This window comes from Macaca nemestrina, chromosome 7, assembly GCF_043159975.1.
Source record: "Macaca nemestrina isolate mMacNem1 chromosome 7, mMacNem.hap1, whole genome shotgun sequence".
NCBI lineage: Eukaryota > Metazoa > Chordata > Mammalia > Primates > Cercopithecidae > Macaca > Macaca nemestrina.
This window is the reverse complement of record NC_092131.1, coordinates 76,865,024-76,884,342: the sequence shown is the minus strand read 5'-3', so window position 1 is coordinate 76,884,342 and position 19,319 is coordinate 76,865,024. Positions and strand designations below refer to the sequence as shown.

Genomic DNA, 19,319 nt, shown 5'->3' with positions numbered 1-19,319 from the left:
TTTTTTTTGAGACAGAGTCTCACTCTGTTGCCCAGACTGGAGTGCAGTGGTGCAATCTCAGCTCACTGCAAGCTCTGCCTCCCAGGTTCACACCGTTCTCCTGCCTCAGCCTCCCGAGTAGCTGGGACTACAGGCACCCACCACCATGCCCGGCTAATTTTTTGTATTTTAGTAGAGATGGGGTTTCACTGTGTTAGGCAGAATGGTCTCGATTTCCTGACCTCATGATCCATCCGCCTCGGTCTCCCAAAGTGCTGGAATTACAGGCATGAGCCACCACGCCTGGCCTTCCTGGCTAATTTTTATTTTTTTAGTAGAAACGGGGTTTCACCATGTTGGCCAGGCTGGTCTCGAACTCATGGCCTCAAGTGATTGGCCTGCCTCGGCCTCCCAAGGTGCTGGCATTATAGGCGTGAGCCACCGTGCCTGGTCAAAATGACATTTTAGTGTTGTACTTTTTTTAGAGTATACAGTTATTTCAAATATTTTCAATTTTTGCATTAACATTATCATAGTTTAGTGGATTGTTTAATAGTTCAGTAGTTTGAGGGCTGAATTTCTTCCCTCGTAATGAAAATCTTGTATTATAATAAAGATAAAGAGAATTCTTTAAGATACTGCAAAAAAGGTAATTCTTCTCTTAAAATTAATGTTACAAGACTCTTGGTTGCTGTTGACATCCAGATCAACAGACACGTGATGATCTTTGGAGAAAACATGTTCAAACTCCGAAAAGCATGATCCATGGCCACCAGGTGCTTTAGAGATCACTTCTTTGATGGGGGTACCGTGACTTTACTCCTCCAAAAATAGTGCAAATACCAGCAGAAGGTGGTGCTATACTTTTTTTGTTTGTTTTATTTTTGAGACAGGGTCTCACTGTGTCACCCAGGCTGGCATGCACTGGTGCAATCATGTCTGACTGCAGCCTCCATCTCCCAGGTTCAAGCAATTTTCCTGCCTCAGCTTCCCAAGTAGCTTGGTCTACAGGCTTGCACCACCATGCCTGGCAGATTTTCTTTTTTCAGTAGAGACCAGGTCTCACTATGTTGCCCAGGCTGGTGTTACACTCTTCAAACTTGATTATTTGGGGAAGAGGCTTCTTTTTTTTTTTTTTTTTTTTGAGAGAGAGAGTCTTGCTCTGTCACCCAGGCTGTAGTGCCGTGGCACAATCTCAGCCTCCCAGGTTCAAGAGTAATGGGGATTACAGGCATATACCACTACTCCTGGCTCATTTTTGTGTTTTTAGTAGTGACGGGGTTTTGCCATGTTTCCCAGGCTGGTCTTAAAGCAGGATATTTTCCTGACTCCTTCGTGGGACTTGAAACAGGGGTGCCTCATTTACTCAGCCTGTAGCTCTCGACTCCTTGTGGAAGGGAGCATGTGAGTGAACAAGGTGGGAACTGGAGTGCACGAGTGCTGGAACCAGCTGTCCACTTTGGTGCCAGCAGGGGCAAACTCCACTCACTTGGACCTGCTGCGTTCCACCCCATGTGGGTGTGCGCAGGTAAGCAGGTGCAGGAGCTGAGGTGAGTGCTTTTGAGGCCCCATGGCAGTGACTGGAGAGGTGGTGCCCACAACCCCTGAAGCCCCAGAGGGCAAGTTACAGTGCTCTTTTAGCTCTGCTGTCCGTGGACAGCTCAGGTGTTAACAGCTCAGTGGGCCCTTTTGTTTTTGCACTTGTGGCTCCCGAGCTCTTGTCCAGCATCCAGGAAAAATGAGGTCGTACAAATTGAAGGATGGTAAGTTCGGGGGATTTTATTGCTGATGAAGTGGCTCTCAGTGGGAAGGGGAGATAAAAAGGGATGGAGGTAGGTAATTTTCCCCTGAAGTCCGGCTGTCTTTGGCTGGATTCTTTTCCAAAGTTACGCCACCAAGCTGTTACTGCGAAGTTAAGCCACTTCTCTCTGATGCCCAGCTGTAGTCTCCTACGTCCAGCTGCTTCTCCTCTCTGCTAACTGAATCTGGGGTATTTATAGGCATAGGATGTGGGGTGGGCCATGGGTGGTTTAGGAAAAGGCAACATTTGAGTGGGAAAACAGGATAGAAGTTCTTTCTTTGGGCTGCAGTCTCAGGCTTTTCAGCTTGAGGTGCGGCTTCATCAGGGACCTGCTATTGTCTGCCTAGAGTTTCTCTGCCTCCTGTTGTTACCAGTCTCAAACTCCTGGGCTCAAGCAATCCACCTGCTTTGGCCTCCCAAAGTGCTTGGATTACAGGAGTGAGCCACAGTGCCCAGCCCAAGGAAGAGGCATTTTTGACTAAGTTCTCTTAGTTGTACCAGGAGACAGGCATTCCAGCCCCAGATGTTTTTTTGTGTCGCAGTCATACAGGGCAGAGCATCCAGAATTTGAAGGCACTTGGCTGAATACACTCATGTGGAAGCTGGGTGCCCTTTCTTGACTTTTGAGGACCTCCTGAACTGATTGGAGGGCTTGGTTTGTAATGTAGTAGTCTTGAAGTCACTGGCGATAAGTATATAACCTGAACCCATACTTTAAGCCCACCAAATGGCCTTTTAAACAGATGCTATGGTGTGGCTAAAATGCAATATAAAGAAAAGATATGGAACTTCCTAGGAATTTGGAGAAAAACATCCCCAAAGCTCCTGAGGCTGATGACAACACCATTAATGAACCAATCTTGCTGTGTTGATTTCCTGTGATCAAGTCCTTCTATATGCAGTGACATCCTGAGCATTCCTGTCTTACTGAATCTGTCAGTGTGTTGATGCTGAATGTTGGTGAGATTGTGGGAGGCTCACTGCATATCTGGGATAATGAAGAAATGCCTGCAGGTTATAAAAAGGAAGGGATTGACCCTACTCCCTATTACTGGAATACAGATAAGAGAAAATATGGTATATGTCAACATGGAGGATATGACTTGGGCTTAGAATGATTCTTTTAAAAAATTATGTATGTTTTTAAGGTAGGATCTCAGTTGGTAGCTCAGGCTGCAGTGCAATGGCACAATTATAGCCTACTGTAACTTCAAACTCCTCAGCTCAAGAGAACCTCTTGCCTTGGCCTCCCAAGTTGCTGGGATTACAAGTGTGAGCCACTATGTCCAGCCCTTGGGATGATTCTTCTCTTGGATTCTGAAGTTATCACATCTGAGATGTATGCTTATACCATTGATTTGTCCAGTGCTGCAGGCCATAACTGATTACTTCTGAAGCACGAAAGAAACAGAATATGGTTCATGAAAGAAACAGGCTGCCTCTTTGAACAAAAACAAAAAACCCCCAAATACAAAAAGCCAGCATCTTCCCTTTCTTGTTCCACTGGGGTAAAACTGTTTCTGTTCTTTTTCATTCCTAATACCATACAAAGTAGCCCAGGCTGGGTGTGGTGGCTCAACCCTGTAATTTTAGCACTTTGGGAGGCCATGGCCAGCAGATCACTTAAGGTCAGGGGTGTGAGACCAGCCTGGCCAACGTGGTGAAACACCATCTCTATTTAAAAGAAAAATTACACAAATTGGCCAGGCAAGGTGGGGCATGCCTGTAATCCTAGCCACTTGGGAGGCTGTAGAAGGAGAATTGCTTGAACCTGAGAGGCGGAGGTTGAAGTGAGCAGAGATCATGCCATTGCACTCCAGCCTGGGCGACAGAGCAAGACTCCATCTCAGAAAACAAACAAAAAACAAAACAAAAGTTTTGGGGAAATATGTGGTACATACTTCTGTAGTTGTGAATACATTTCAGCACTTTATCTAATAGGTCATAATTTTGGGATTATATATGATATATATAATTAGACAGTTTTAAATATTGGTTAAAAAAAGGACTCTTGGGTTATGTATCTATTCCATCAAGTGCTATTCTCTAGACCTGTATTGTAAGATGCTTTCCATAAAGTTGATCTTGGAAGCTCCAGTTTTCTTCTCTGGGCTCCCATAGCGCTATATTCATAACTTTTTTTTTTTTTTTGAGACAGTCTCGCTCTGTCACCCAGGCTGGAGTGCAATGGCGCGATCTTGGCTCAATGCAACCTCCACCTCCGGGTTCAAGCAATTCTCCTACCTCAGCCTCCCAAGTAGCTGGGATCACAGGCACCTGCCACCATGCCCAGCTAATTTTTAGTAAAGATGGGGTTTCACCGTGTTAGCCAGGATGGTCTTGCTCTCCTGACCTCGTGATCTCCTTGGGAGCCCACCTCAGCCTCCCAAAGTGCTGGGATTACCGGCATGAGCCACCGTGCCTGGCCAACTTTTTTTTTAATAAACTTTAAGCCCAAACCTCACCATCATACCTCTTTTATAGTAGTTACTTATATCTTTTCAAGGGCCTTCATGTTCCCTTAAGTTGACAGTGAAGTTTGTTTTATAGAAGTAAAATTTAGACTCAATATTTTATTAACAGAAATCTGTTATATCCAGTGTTATTTTACATAAGCTTTTAAGCAATGGGCTAAATAGAACAACTTAACTAGTAGCTTTGTCTGTATTTCTCCTCTTAGAAAAAAATAAAGCTCAAGACAAATATTATACCATTTTGATGGTTTCATCCAAGTTACTAATCAACATTTTTAATTTGTAAAGTTACCAAGCTAGTTAATATGCAACTGCTTTATTACAACGAGACTCATTAGTAATCTAAGCATATAATCTATCCCCATAGAAACTGTAGAAGATGGGCCAGGTGCAGTGGCTCATGCCTGTAATCCCAGCACTTTGGGAGGCTGAGGCGGGCAGATCACCTGAGGTCAGGAGTTCGAAACCAGCCTGACCAACATGGACAAACCCTGCCTCTACTAAAAATACAAGATTAGCCAGATGTGGTGGCACATGCCTGTAATCCCAGCTACTTGGGAAGGCTGAGGCAGGAGAATCACTTGAACCTGAGAGATGGAGGTTGCAGTGAGCCAAGACCGTGCCACTGCACTCCAGCCTCGGCAACAAGAGCAAAACTCCATCTCAAAAAAAAAAAAAAAAAAAAGAAACTGTAGAAGATAATTTTAAAAATACTTTTTCCTACTGTATTAGCCAGAAATTTTTTAGTTGTAATTTGGAGAAATGTAATTGAAAATATCTTTAACAAAGACTGAGGAAGGCTCCTGAGGGAGCCCGGAGTGCTGAAAGAGGAGAAAAGCTATACCTTGATGGAATCGGGATTGCCAGTTTTTCTGTCTCCAGCATGAATGCTTGGGATCAGAAAGATGGGTTCAAATCCCAGCTGTTAAGCCTTAATTTCATTATCGGTAAGGATACATTTAATAGTTCAGTGTTGTATTAAATAAGGCGATTTAAGGCAATACATTTAAGAATAGCTCAGATTTCCTAATTCCATTACACTGGACATAAGAGTTTTTTTTACTAATTACTGACATTCATATAAGCACCTTTAATCCAAGTAATTCAGGATACTAGGCTACTAAAGGAGTAGAAATCTTAACGTGTAAGAGCAAACTAAATGAAACAGCGAAAACAGACAAAACACTTTTTAGAAGTCCCTAAGTCAAATTAATTAGTTACATCCTGAGAACAACCTAGTTCAGCATTTACCTTGGCAAAGAAGTTACAAGTCCTGATCCATCCTGTACCAGTGCAATTCAATAGCTATTAAGTGAGCAAGTTATAAAAGACATAATTTCTCCCTTTGAAGAGGTACAGTCTAAGAAGGAGACAAGATAATATTAAAATGCAATGTGGGCTTGGTGTGGTGGCTCACACCTGTAATCCTAGCACTTTGGGAGGCCAAGGTGGGAGGACAGCTTGAGCTAAGGAGTTTGAGACCAGACTGGGCAACATAGTGAGACCTCATATCTACAAAAAAATTTTTAAATTAGGCTTGGAGGCGTACATCTGCAGTTCCTGCTACTTGGGGGGGCTGAGGCAAAGAGGATCACTTGAGCCTAGTAGGTCAAGGCTGCACTGAGCTGTGTTCACACCATTGCATTCCAGCCTGGGCAACAGAACAAGACCTTGGCTTAAAACAAACAAACAAAACACAAATTGCAATGTGATTTTTTATGCATACAAGAATGTATTAAGCACTATGGAAACACAGATGAGGAAGCAGTTAAATTTGTGTAAGAGGAAGTTAAGAAGTGTTAAGGAGAGTTACCAAGGAAAGGTGACATTTAAGCCAGGCCTATAAGGAATGGGCAATCACCAGACAGAAGAGAGGAGAGAAAAGCACATTTTAGGTAAAGGGAACAATAAGAAATACACTCGATGCCTAGAGACACTCAGGAAGAGACAGAAAATCTAAACCATCACAAATAATGCTCCAAAGAAAGGGCTCTTCTGAGAAAAAAGGCTGGTTTTCTGGACTCTGTGTGAGAGAAACCAACCTGCCATCTTTTGTTGGTAAAATAATTTAAAAATACAAGAATGATAATGAAAATTAGCTTTATTTATGTAACTTAGAAAAAATGATTGTAGTGTTAGAGTTTGTCGAATGTTTTCACTCTGAACAGTTTACAATAGTATTTATATACAAACATAATAAAATAGGTACATCACATTGCTCTTGCTTCAAAATGTTTTCTCAATTCTGACATGCCTCTATCACTTCGGTTTGTAATTTTTAACAGGGAAATGCTCTGTTTTGACATAGTGCTTGATTCACACAGTATAACACTGAAGTAGAAGGAGAATCAACAATCATGAACAGAGTTAAAAAATATTTTTCAACCAATATGACTTTATCATTAATCTTTTTTCTATAATAAAATATGTTTCATGTTAAAAAAAATACTTGTATTCACCTGATGACCTAAATTTGCTGTACTAAATTTGGCATTTATATAAACCCATAGTTGATCTAAATACAATATAGATATGAACCTATATTAAAACTCATTGATACAAATGTTTGCCACAAATGAAAATGAACACAATTAGTAAGAACAAAGGTAAACGGAAAAATCCATTTGAAAAATAGTGGAGATGCCTTATTCTATTTAAAATGAGTAAAACTTCCATTTTCTGAACCCAATATAAACTAAACCAAAAGATGGTGAAAAACCATGATATAGATACCAAATCTTATGTCACACTGTAAGGCTGTAAGTAATCTGTATTATTGTATACTGGATAATCCTAGACCAGGTTTCCTAAATAGTCCTCCAATCATTTTATCTTCTTGGAGAAATCAGAGAAAGTTTAATACAATTACTGAATAAGGCAGAATTTTTTTTTTTTTTTTGAGATGGAGTCTCACTCTGTTGCCCAGGGTGGAATGCAGTGGCACAATCTCGGCTCACTGCAACCTCTGTCTCCCAGGTCCAAGCGATTCTCCTGCTTCAGCCTCCTGAGTAGCTGGGATTACAGGTGCGTGCCACCACACCCAGCTAATTTTTGTACTTTTAGTAGTACATGTTGGTTTCACCATGTTGGTCAGGCTGGTCTCGAACTCCTGACCTCGTGATCCAACTGCCTTGGCCTCCCAAAGTGCTGGAATTACAGGGGTGAGCCACCATACCTGGCCAAGGCAGATTTTAAATCAGCAACTGGGATATAATATTAGTGCAGATAATTTACACTAGAGTCATATTTATATCTGTCACAGTATTAAGTATACCGCATGTGTACGGACTGTTAGAAGAAATCCATTTCATTTTTAAAGCAGTAGATTGTTTAGTAAGTTTAGTTCTTTAGCACTTTCTTAAAATTCCTGGTAAGTTAGCTCCGTTGTCTTTTTAAATAGAAAAAACCAACCAACCAACCAACCCACAAAACCCACGCACACACAAAAAAATGGTAAGTATGCTGTTACTTTGAAGAGTCACAGCTGTTTAAGGTAAAACAATCAACTAGACCTCCAAGGGCACTTGTGTCTAAAATGTCCCTTTTGTCCCCAAAGGAAATGATCAAGTATTATATTAAGGTGCTTACTATTCCAAATAATAATAATAATAATATCAGAGGAAACTGGTCTTTAATTGGATGCTTGAGTTTTTTCCAGGACTCTTAGTATATTTAGATGTTGGTATCTTGACTTTGACACTTTCCTGATTGCCCTTTATAGCGGCCTCAAGGCGGGCTTTTAGGGCTGGAGAAGAAGCCACTAAACTTTTAAAAACAGATGAATACTGAGGTCCAATCTGCATGAGATTTTGTAGAGCAAAGTCATGTAAATTTCTCATTATGGAAGTTGCTGATCCCAGAGCATTTTCATCCAAAAGGAAGGAAATGAGGATGGGCAAAAGACAGGTCACCAGCTGAGAGCCTAGAAAGTAAACAAATGATATAAGTTCAGGGACTTAAATGTTCCTAACATAAGGCTGCAAATGCCCCTGATCTGTACACATTTTTCCCCACTAAAGAAAACAATTCATCCAGTATCTTCTAAATTCATAATTATATCAATACTTGGGATTAACATGACACCTTTCAATGAATGTGAAATACAGATATGATGTGACTGAATGTTTTGCAATTTAAATAACAGTAAAGTTCTGACTTTTGTAGAGACTGAGTTAGTATGAATTTAGTGCTGATACTTACGATGGTGTTCTTCAGCAACAGTAACCAGTGTTTCTAAGACCTTTATGCCTTCTTGGAAGATCTGAAGCTCAGCAGTGTTTTCAGGTTTTCTCTTGTCTATTTCCTGTAGTTTTTCCATGATACAGGATGCTAAAGAGTAAATGTACGGGTAGGAAACAGCTGGATTTGGATACTGAAAGATGGAATGTAGGAGCTGGTAGGTCTTGATTTGCACCTAATCGGGTAAGAGAAAAGAACAGCAAATACTATAAATAAAATTTTAAAAAGTCCCTGACGACCCTTTGCTTTTTAAAGTAGCAAAGGTATTTAAATTTATTTCTAATTTATCTTTAATTTTGAAAGTCCAAGGGCCAACAGGTAGTCAAACTTCTTTTTTTTTTTTTTTCTTTGAGATGGAGTCTCGCTCTGTCGCCCAGGCTGGAGTGCAGTGGCCGGATCTCGGCTCACTGCAAGCTCCGCCTCCCGGATTCACGCCATTCTCCTGCCTCAGCCTCCCGAGTAGCTGGGACTACAGGCGCCCGCCACCTCGCCCGGCTAGTTTTTTGTATTTTTTAGTAGAGACGGGGTTTCACCGGGTTAGCCAGGATGGTCTCGATCTCCTGACCTCGTGATCCGCCCGTCTTGGCCTCCCAAAGTGCTGGGATTACAGGCTTGAGCCACCGCGCCTGGCCAGGTAATCAAACTTCTATGCTAACAGTGGTTGTGACAGTTTGGAATGGGAAAGAAGCCTATAGGTAAACAGGGAAGCAAAACTGAGTGGTTAATTTTTCTTCTTTTCTCTAATTCTCCTTTCCCCCCTCCTCATGTCTTTATATTGTAAAACAAAAACACCACCAAAACCCCTCCTTTAACTTTTTTTTTTTTGAGACGGACTCTTGATCCATTGCCCAGGCTGGAGTGCAGTGGTGTGATCTCGGCTCACTGCAGCCTCTGCCTCCTGAGTTCAAGCAATTTTCCTGTCTCAGCCTCCCGAGTAGCTGGGACTACAGGCGTTCGCCACCACACCCAGCTAATTTTTTCTATTTTTTGTAGAGAAGGGGTTTCACCTTGTTGGTCAGGCTGGTTTCGAACTCCTGACCTCAACTGATCCACCTGCCTTGGCCTCCCAAAGTGCTGGGATTACAGACATGAGCTGCCACACCCAGCCTCCTCCTTTAACATTTTTATGGGTAGAAAGCAAAACAAAACAAAAAAACACCCAAAACAACAAAACACATACAACCTTGAAAGATAGCTTGTTGGTTTCAGAAAATGTTTTAGACAAAAATGATGTATTTGATGTTCAAATGTCATGGTCTGAGTGTTTCAAGGAACCACGTCTGGACCATATTAATTATGTGTCATCAGGCATCAGAGTCCCGACTTGGAGACTGCTATACAAAGCTGCTGCAGGCAGCAGGCAACAGGACAGAGGATAAAAGGAAATGACTATACATCAAATATATAAATCAACTTTTATTGAGTTAACTGTAATGGTGTTTTAATAATTATTTTTTCTGAGAGAAAATCTGGTTCCTATATCTTCAGGAGTAGATATATGTGTGATCACTGGCTATGAACTCACCTAGAGGCACATAAAAAATAGGAGATTACTCAAGCAAATGAAGGGGACATAAAGGAACGGGATAAATTTGTGTGTATTGCTTTTGGAATGGGTCCTATTATTTCACATTCATATTACTGAAGGTATGTGCTCGAGTCTTTTTTTTTGAGACAGTGTCTGGCTATGTCATCCAGGTTGGGGTGCAGTGGCATGATCGTGGAGCCTCAAGGTCCCAGGCTCTAGTGATCCTCCTGCCTCAGTCCCCCAGAGCAGCTGGGACTACAGGCCTGTGCCCCCACACCAGGCTAATTTTTGTGTTTTTTTGTAGAGATGCTTTCTCACCATGCTGCCCAGGCTGCTCTCGCACTTCTGGCCTCAAGCAATCTGCCCACCGCGTCCTCCCAAGTGCTGGATGGAATTACAGGCATGAGCCACAGTGCCTGGCCTCCCTTTCTCTCTTTTTTTTTTTTTAAAAATAAAATCCACTACAATATGCTACAAAGTATCTTATAAAAGTCCCTTATAAAGTTCTAGTGCTACATCAATCTTAAGATTCCTCTATCTCAAATTTAGTTTCTTAACATTTCCTCTTCTGCCACTATCCTCTACCCTTAGAGCTGAAGAACAAGACTTATTTGGCTTTGTCATTCCTGAAATAGAAATTAATCTGAAATCTGAAAAATAAAAATTTGTAGTCTAATATTTCCTATTGGAGCCAACAAAATCACAAAGAAAATTTTGTAAAAGCCTAGCCATAGTCCTATTACATACATCTTTCCGTTAAAAGACACTTACCATAGGATCTTTTATCTCAAGAGTAGCTTTAAATTTATCAATACAGCGCTTCTGAAGGCATGGGATGGTAGTTACTTCTGGACTGGTAGACAAAATAAACACTGTGATAGCGGTAAGTAGACTGACTTCATCAAGTTCTTGGTGTGTTTCATCAACTAAAGAGAAATGCTCTGTTAGAAACAGATCATATTTACTGTTTTATATACCTGTGTGAAGCTGTCTGCAGTTTGGTAGTAACAGTTTGGTGTACCCAACAGATACAGACAATGAACGCTGATTAAGAACCCTGGCAAATGTACATTTTAAGATGTGCATTATAAGTAATTCTAGAGCTAAGAACTACCAAAGTAATTATAATCTTTAAAGGTTAAGGCATCAGTAAATAAATATATACATTTACTAGGAATATATATTTATTAGTTGTGTGACTTTGGACATCTAACTGCATCTTCAGTTTCCTCATCTGTAAAAATGGGAATAACAACAGTACTCACATTGATAGGGTTAGGAAGACTAAATGAGTTAATCCATGTGAAGCATTTAGAATAATGTGCTACACATAACGCTCAGTATATGCTACTTATCATGTTAATTACTTTTACTGTGAAGCAATACAGAAATGCTTGGACAATTATTTTCTCTTTGTTAAAGTATTTTGATAATACATGTATCAAGTGAAAATACCTTAGCACTTTACACATATGATTTCTCAAGAGTAGAGAAAAACCTGAAAACAGCTGTGTACCACAATCATTTGAAGGAATTTTCTATTAGAAGTAATCTACCTTTATTTTCTAGTCATATTCTCATTAAATAATTTTAATGAACCTGCTGTGGAAAAAAAATCACTGTTATTCAAAAACGAAAGGTGTAGCAAATTCAAATATTTAAATTGTTTAAGAATGGGTTGTTACTTATGAAGAAATGACATACATATGTAGTAGTTTTGGTCACATTCGTTCAACAAGTATTTAAGAAACATTGTATGCCAGCCCTCTTTTAGGCACTGAGAATACATCTTATAGAGAAGATACACTATAAACTGAGAAGCAAAGACTTTCAGCTAGTGATGAGGTCTAAGCATATAAAAATATATTAAAAAGCTGGCTGGGTGCGGTGGTTCACGCCTGTAATCCCAGCACTCTGGGAGGCTGAGGCGGGTGGATCACTTGAGGTCAGGAATTCGAGACCAGCCTGGTGAACATGGTGACGCCCAGTCTCTACTAAAAATACAAAAATTGGCCAGATGTGGTGGTGCATGACTGTAATCCCAGCTACTCGGGAGGCTGAGGCAGGAGAATCACTTGACACTGGGAGGCGGAGGTTGCAGTGAGGCGAGGTTGCACCACTGCACTCCAGCCTGGGCTGCAAAGGGAGACTCCGTCTCAAGAGAAAACAAAACAAAACAAAACAAAAACAAAAAAACACCACACGAGGAGCAGTGGTGTGTGTCTGTACTCGCAGCTACTTGAGACACTGAGGTGGGAGAACTGGTTGAGTCCACCAGGAGTTCGAGGCTGCAGTGCACAATGATTGTGCCTGTGAATGGACACTGCACTCCAGCCTGGGCAACACAGCAAGTCCCTGTCCCTTTAAACAAACAAACAGACAAACAAACAATATTCAAAGTAGCCCAGGACAGTCTATACTGAGAAAGCCTTGAGGAGATAATATCAGAGTTGACGATACTCAAGAGGCACAGTAGCAGTGAAAGCAAAATTTTATGGATGGATAGGATTTATTTTATAAAAGACATCTGAACGATTTTAAGGTAAAACAAGTACACAGTTAATATTTAACGTTAACATGTAGCACTGCTATAAGCACTTTATACACATTAAATATTTAATCAACATAACAGCAACATGAGGTAGGTACTCATATCCCTTATTTTATGGACGAGAAACAGAAATGTAGTCATTTGTCCGAGTCACACAATTAGTAAGGCAGAAAGTTTGATTACAGAGAGTGTACTGTTAACTATAATGCTATACTGCTTCCCTTACAGCAAAGTTATTTTTAACCACCTATAGCAACTTGAAACTGCAACAGAGTCAGCTAATTTGTTTAGTAACAATGTCTTTATTCTCAGTAGGATAAAGTTCTCCTGGGTTCTTTTTACCTTTTCTTCTAAAATCTCTTTATTCCTACTTTTACCTATGATAGATGCATAATTTGCTTAGCATTAGCCTGTGAAAAGCCTGTGTGGTAAGAACTGAGGCCTCTTGCCAACAGCCATATGAATGAGTCATCTTGGAAATGAATCCTCTAGCTGCAGCCCTGGCCAACACCTTAACAGTAATTTCATGAGAGAACCTAAGCTAGAACCACATAGCTAAACTACTCCTAATCCTGGACCCATAGAAACTGTCAGATAATAAATGTTTGCTCTTTTAAGCCACTAAGTTTTGAGGCAATTTGTTAGGCAGCAAACATTTAACCTGTCATGATCAACTCCTTAATTTCTCTCAGTAGCTAGTCTAAATCTTGTCCTAGCCTAATTCCCTGATACACATCCAAAAACAAAAAAAAAAAAATAAAAAATACACAACCCATTTTTTTTGTGTGTGAGATGAAAGAGGCAAGCTCATCATAACCCTCAACATGAATTATTATTATTATTTGTAGAGACAGTATCTTTTTTTTTGGTTTTTTTTTTTTTTTGAGACGGACTCTGGCTCTGTCGCCCAGGCTGGAGTGCAGTGGCTGGATCTCAGCTCACTGCAAGCTCCGCCTCCCGGGTTCACGCCATTCTCCTGCCTCAGCCTCCCGAGTAGCTGGGACTACAGGCGCCCGCCACCGCGCCTGGCTAGTTTTTTGTATTTTTTAGTAGAGATGGGGTTTCACCGTGTTAGCCAGGATGGTATCGATCTCCTGACCTTGTGATCCGCCCGTCTCGGCCTCCCAAAGTGCTGGGATTACAGGCTTGAGCCACCGCGCCCGGCCGAGACAGTATCTTGCTATGTTGCCCACACTGGTTTGAACTCCTGGCCTCAAGCGGTCCTCTGGCCATGGCCTCCCAAAGTGCTGGGATTACAGGCGTGAGCCACAATGGCCAGCCCTCAACCTAAAAACTTGTAGCTATAATACTATTTTCTATCCTCACCTCCTGTCCTTTCCTCATATTGGCAGAGGTCAATCCTTTTAAATGTACTGTAAATTTTATTCCTTCTGCCTAGACAGGGATGCTGCTTTCCTTTCTAATACTTCTAACTCCAACCACATGTCCACCTCCTTTTTTTACCCTGTAAGTATGAACTCATGCTTGAATGTCATCTTTAAAAAAAGTTATCCCTTGACCTTACACTTTCCGTTTAGCTATTTCTCTTCTTCCTGTGAAGAGAAGCCTATACCTGATCCTTCCCATTCCTTACACCTCTCATTTGTGCCTCAACACTGTGAGCTCTATCCCCCACACTGTTTGGCCTCTCTACAGTATTTTATAGTGCTGACCACTCCCTTTTTATTAAAAACTGGCTTCTGTAACTACATTTTCTTCTGAATCTCCTCTCACCTTGCTTTTGGTCCTCTTCTTGCTCCAGAAACTCAAGGTGGGTGATTTCAATTGTCCCATAGGTTACATTGACAACTCCCAAATACATATATAGTCCAGAAAGTATCTCTAGCCCAGACTACTTTCTTGAATTCCATACCTCCACCCATCTGTTCCATTTGACTATCCTCTAGGCATTTCAAAATCAACTCACTATCTTGTCCTAAAAACCCTCACTTGGTTATTTCTGTTAATCACATTTGAGTGTTCAAGTCATCCTACCCTTTCAACTCCTAAATCAAACTATCAGTAAGTTCTGTGGAAAACTGCTTAACATTTTACTTTTCATCATTCTACTCCTGTTTGTCCGTACTAACATTATCTTATCTCCTACAGTTTGGCTTTCTTCTTTACACTGCTGCCAAGAGTGAACCTTTAGAAACGCAAATCCAAGCACATTACTTTCCTTCTTAAAACCCTTTCAGCCGGACACAATGGCTCATGCCTGTAATCCCAGCACTTTGGGAGGCTGAGGTGGGCGGATCACGAGGTCAGGAGTTTGAGACCAGCCTGACCAACATGGTGAAACCCTGTCTCTGCTACAAATACAAAAAACAAAAATTAGCCAGGCCTGGTGGTGCACACCTGTAATCCCAGCTACTCAGGAGGCTGAGGCAGGAGAATTGCTTGAACCCGGGAGGCGGAAGTTGCAGTGAGCTGAGATTGCACCATTGCTCTCCAGCCTGGGCAACAGGGCGAGACTCCATCTCAAAAACAACAACAACAAAAAACCATTTCATGATTCTACATGCCTATTAAAGGCAGTCCAAATCGTGCCAAACACTCCATAATCTGGCCCCATGTACCATCCAACTTATTTCCCTACTAATTGCCATTTACCACTCTTACATAATCTTCCACCCAAATCCACACCCCCTCATTGTTCTACTTGCCTTCCTTAGCTATTTAATTCTCCAAGTTTTTGGTCAAACTGTTGTACCTAGAATCCATTTCTTTCTTTTTTTTTTTTTCTTTTTTTTGAGACAGAGTCTTGCTCTGTCGCCCAGGCTGGAGTGCAGAGGTGCAATCTTGGCTCACACTGCAATCTCCACCTCCCAGGTTCAAGCGATTCCTAGAATCCATTTCTACGATGTCCATGTGGAGAAAACTTTCTAATCCTTTAAGATGTTGACTCTTCTGAGAAGCCTTAATGGTGGATCCAGAGATGCACCACTGACATCCCCTTCAAGGGAAAATGTGCTGCCCAGCTGTGGGAAGCATGATCAAGGGTCAGCTCCTTCTGGGTCAGCCTCAGCTAGAGATAGCTATCTTACCTGAGATCAAATCCTTCCTGGAACAGCCCACATTTGAAGGCCAGGCCATTTCTGTCATATGTTCAGACACTCTGATGGGCAATCTGGCTCCAGAGTTCCTCAGACGGATTTACTGAGATTTGTTGGGAAACTGTCACAGTTTGACTTCTTTTGCCCAATATTGCCTTCCCCTTTTCCCTCACAGATGTTGTTTCTTAATAAACTTCTTGCTCCCCAAACTCCCACTCAGTGAGTACTTTTAGAGAATCCTACTTGTGACACTCTGCCTGATTTCACTTAATCAGTACCAAGTACTCCCATTAAAAAAAAAAAAAAAAGTTATAATTTTTTTTTTAATGTACTAGAAATGCAGTGATAATTAAGACATGACTATTGCCTTTGGGAAATTCTTAAGGTAATAATCACACCCAACAGCAATTTATAGGAGCCAGACTCCACTATATTCCCAACTTTGGGCAAAGTGGGTGGTCAATAAATGCTGATTTCAATTGAAAACATTTTATATGTAAAATGAAATATGGCAAATTGTGACATTTATAAACAAAACTGGGAAGGCAGGGAAAATGTATAATGTGTATAAAGACTTTTTATAATCACTACAACATACTATTGAAAATAAAAGCCTCACAAAAATAAGAAGAGAGAGAAATTTTTTTTTTTTTTTTTTGAGACAGAGTCTTGCTTTGTCCCCCAGGCTGGAGTGCAGTGGTACGACCTTGGCTCACTGCAACCTCTGCCTCCCGGGTTCAAGCGATTCTCCTGCCTCAGCCTCCGGGGTAGCTAGTATTACAGGTGTGAGCTACCACACCCAGCGATAAACAAGTTTTAACAGATGCTGAAAATAATACTGGCTATCATTTATTGATATATGCCAGGTAATAAGTGAGATGCTTTTCACATATTAAGTTACTGCTCTAACAATTTCTTGCAACATAATATCCCTATTTATTAATAAGAAAACTAAGGTGCAGAAAAACTGAATAACTTGACTAGTCACTTAGTAAATGCTGGCATGGTGAACCAGATTGGTCTTTTTTTTTTGTTTTGTTTTGTTTTGTTTTTTTTTGAGACGGAGTCTCACTCTGTCGCCCAAGCTGGAGTACAGTGGCCGGATCTCAGCTCACTGCAAGCTCCGCCTCCCGGGTTTACGTCATTCTCCTGCCTCAGCCTCCCGAGTAGCTGGGACTACAGATGGCTTATGTACTTTTCAGTATACTGTGTGTATTAAAAACTTCCATTGGCTAGACATGGATCATACTCCATTATTTTTTTACTAAACACACTATTATATCTGAAGGTCTTTCACTGTCAACGTGTAGGTTGCCTGTCATTTAACAGCATTAAGAGTTAAAGACGCTAAAATTGGAACACAGCTTTTTAATTTTATTTTTTTGAGACAAGAGTCTTGTTCTGTCACCCAGGATGGAGTGCAGTGGCACGATCTTGGCTCACTACAAGCTCTGCCTCCTGGGTTTAAGCAATTCTCCTGCCTCCTGCCTCAGCCTTCCGAGAGCTGGGATCACAGGCGTGCACTACCACACCTGGCTAATTTTTGTATTTGCAGTAGAGATGGGGTTTCTCCATGTTGGCCAGGCTGGCCTTGAACTCCTGACCTCAAGTGATCCACCAGCCTCGGCCTCCCAAAGTGCTGGGATTACAGACGTGAGCCACCGCGCCCGGCCTCAGAACACAGCTTTCTTTCTTTTTCTTTTTCTTTTTTTGAGACGGAGTCTCACTCTGTTGCCCAGGCTGGAGTGCAGTGGCGTGATCTTGGCTCCCTGCAACCTCCAGCTCCAGGGTTCAAGCAGTTCTTCTGTCTCAGCCGAGTAGTTGAGACAGCATTGGGTAGCTGGGATTATAGGCGTGTGCCACCAGACCCAGCTGGTTTTTGTATTTTTTAGTAGAGATGGGGTTTCACCATGTTGCCCAGCTAGTCCTGAACTCCTGACCTCAGGTGATACACCTGCCTTGGCCTCCCAAAGTTCTGAGATTACAGGTGTGAGCCACTCTACCCGGCCAATTTTCTATCTACTTATACGTATCCTCTAAACACATAGTATTGAATATGGTCTCTTCTAGGTGATATGGCCAAATACAATCAAGTAAAATATCCTCAAAAAACTCTTTTTCTCACTTTTAAAACAAACTGAACTGCTTCCAAATAGCCTCAATTACCTGGATCCCAACAGTCAAGAACTGTTGTTAAAGCACTTCGGAGAAGGTCAGTCCAAGCAGTGTGGCTCTTTTCTGCCCGCGCCATGGGAGAAGATAAGATTCCTTTCAGAGCCTGTAGGGAAGCTGCAACCGTCGAAGATAACTGGCCCCCCGGTAACTTCACAGCAGTCTCTCTGAGGACCCCAACTGTGAGGTACAGTATAGTAGGGAGAATTGAGATGCTTCCTGTAAGATAAATTTTTTAAAAACATACTGCATTTCAACCTATGTATATATGGTTCCTAAAAACAAATCATCAAGGAGTAAGACAATGTCAGATTTTTAGTTTTTAAAAGATGATTTCTAATAAAGAACTGTAACTGTTAAGATAATGTAAGTAGTTTTATTAAAATTTTTAAGGATGGATTAAATCTTGATGGTTATAACTGGAGATGATGTTTAAATTGTATGAGTATCATGCTTTTGCTGTTTTTGTTTTATTTGGCAGTTGATAAATGAACTTACTTTTATTTATCTTTTATTGTGGTAAAATATATACAACATAAAGTTTACCATGTTAACCATTTTTAGTGTATAATCCAGTGGCATTAAGTACATTCACAATGTTGCCTGGGCAACACAGTGAGACTTCATCTCTACGAAAAAAAAAAAAAAAAAGCTGGGACGGTGGTGTGCGCCTTAGGAGGCTGAGGTGGGAGGACTGCTTGAGTCCAGGGGGTTGAGGCTGCAGTGAGCTGAGATTGTACCACTGAACTCCAGCCTGGGCATAGAGTGAGACCCTGTCTAAAAAAAAAAATCAACCAACAAAAAAAATAACATCTTTAGCGGCTGAGTGCGGTGGCTCACGCCTGTAATCCCAGCACTTTGGGAGGCCAAGGCAGGTGGATCATGAGGTCAGGAGATCAAGACCAGCCTGGCCAATATGGTGAAACCTGTCTCTACTAAAAATACAAAAATTAGCCAGGCGTGGTGGTGCGCGCCTGTAGTCCCAGACACTTGGGAGGCTGAAGCAGAAGAACTGCTTGAACCTGGGAGGCAGAGGTTGCAGTGAGCCCAGATCGTGCCACTGCACTCCAACCTGAGTGACATAGCCAGACTCCATTTCAAAAAACAAAAAATGAAAAAACACCCTTAGCAGAAATATGTTTACCAATTAAGAAGTATCTACTAAGTACTAAATACCTATAATCTGCTAGATTTCACAGAATATACAATTTTAATTGGAAACAAAACATTTCTCTTTTTTTTTTTTTTGAGACGGAGTCTCACTGTATTGCCCAGGCTGGAGTGTAGTGGCGCGATCTCGGCTCATTACAAGCTCCGCCTCCAGGGTTCACGTCACTCTCCTGCCTCAGCCTCCTGAGTAGCTGGGACTACAGGCGCCCACCACCACGCCCGGCTAAATTTTTGTATTTTTAATAGAGATGGGGTTTCACCATGTTAGCCAAGATGATCTCGATCTCCTGACCTTGTGATCCACCCGCCTCAGCCTGGGATTACAGGCATGAGCCACCGCACCCGGCCA

At 41.5% G+C, this 19,319-nt stretch overlaps 1 protein-coding gene and 1 pseudogene across 12 annotated transcripts in view; one reads left to right on the top strand and one right to left on the bottom strand.

Annotated features, from left to right (window-relative positions):
* The first annotated feature begins 1,549 nt into the window (after positions 1-1,549).
* LOC105478033 (asparagine--tRNA ligase, cytoplasmic pseudogene) lies at positions 1,550-2,898 on the top strand (annotated as a pseudogene).
* A 3,442-nt stretch (positions 2,899-6,340) lies between these two features.
* The window catches only part of LOC105477937 (HEAT repeat containing 5A), a 123,101-nt gene continuing 110,122 nt past the window's right edge, over positions 6,341-19,319 (bottom strand). For 9 of the 12 annotated variants that reach the window (XM_071100360.1, XM_071100359.1, XM_071100368.1 and 6 more), the window contains 4 exons: positions 17,795-18,019; positions 10,793-10,962; positions 8,455-8,668; positions 6,341-8,176 (listed from right to left, as the gene is read on the bottom strand). In XM_071100360.1, coding sequence (XP_070956461.1) covers positions 7,869-8,176; positions 8,455-8,668; positions 10,793-10,962; positions 17,795-18,019 — 917 coding nt within the window. In that variant the 3' untranslated portion in view covers positions 6,341-7,868. The remainder of the gene's footprint in view (positions 8,177-8,454; positions 8,669-10,792; positions 10,963-17,794; positions 18,020-19,319) is intronic. The other 3 variants (XM_071100364.1, XM_071100367.1, XM_071100366.1) reach the window with 2 other exon arrangements.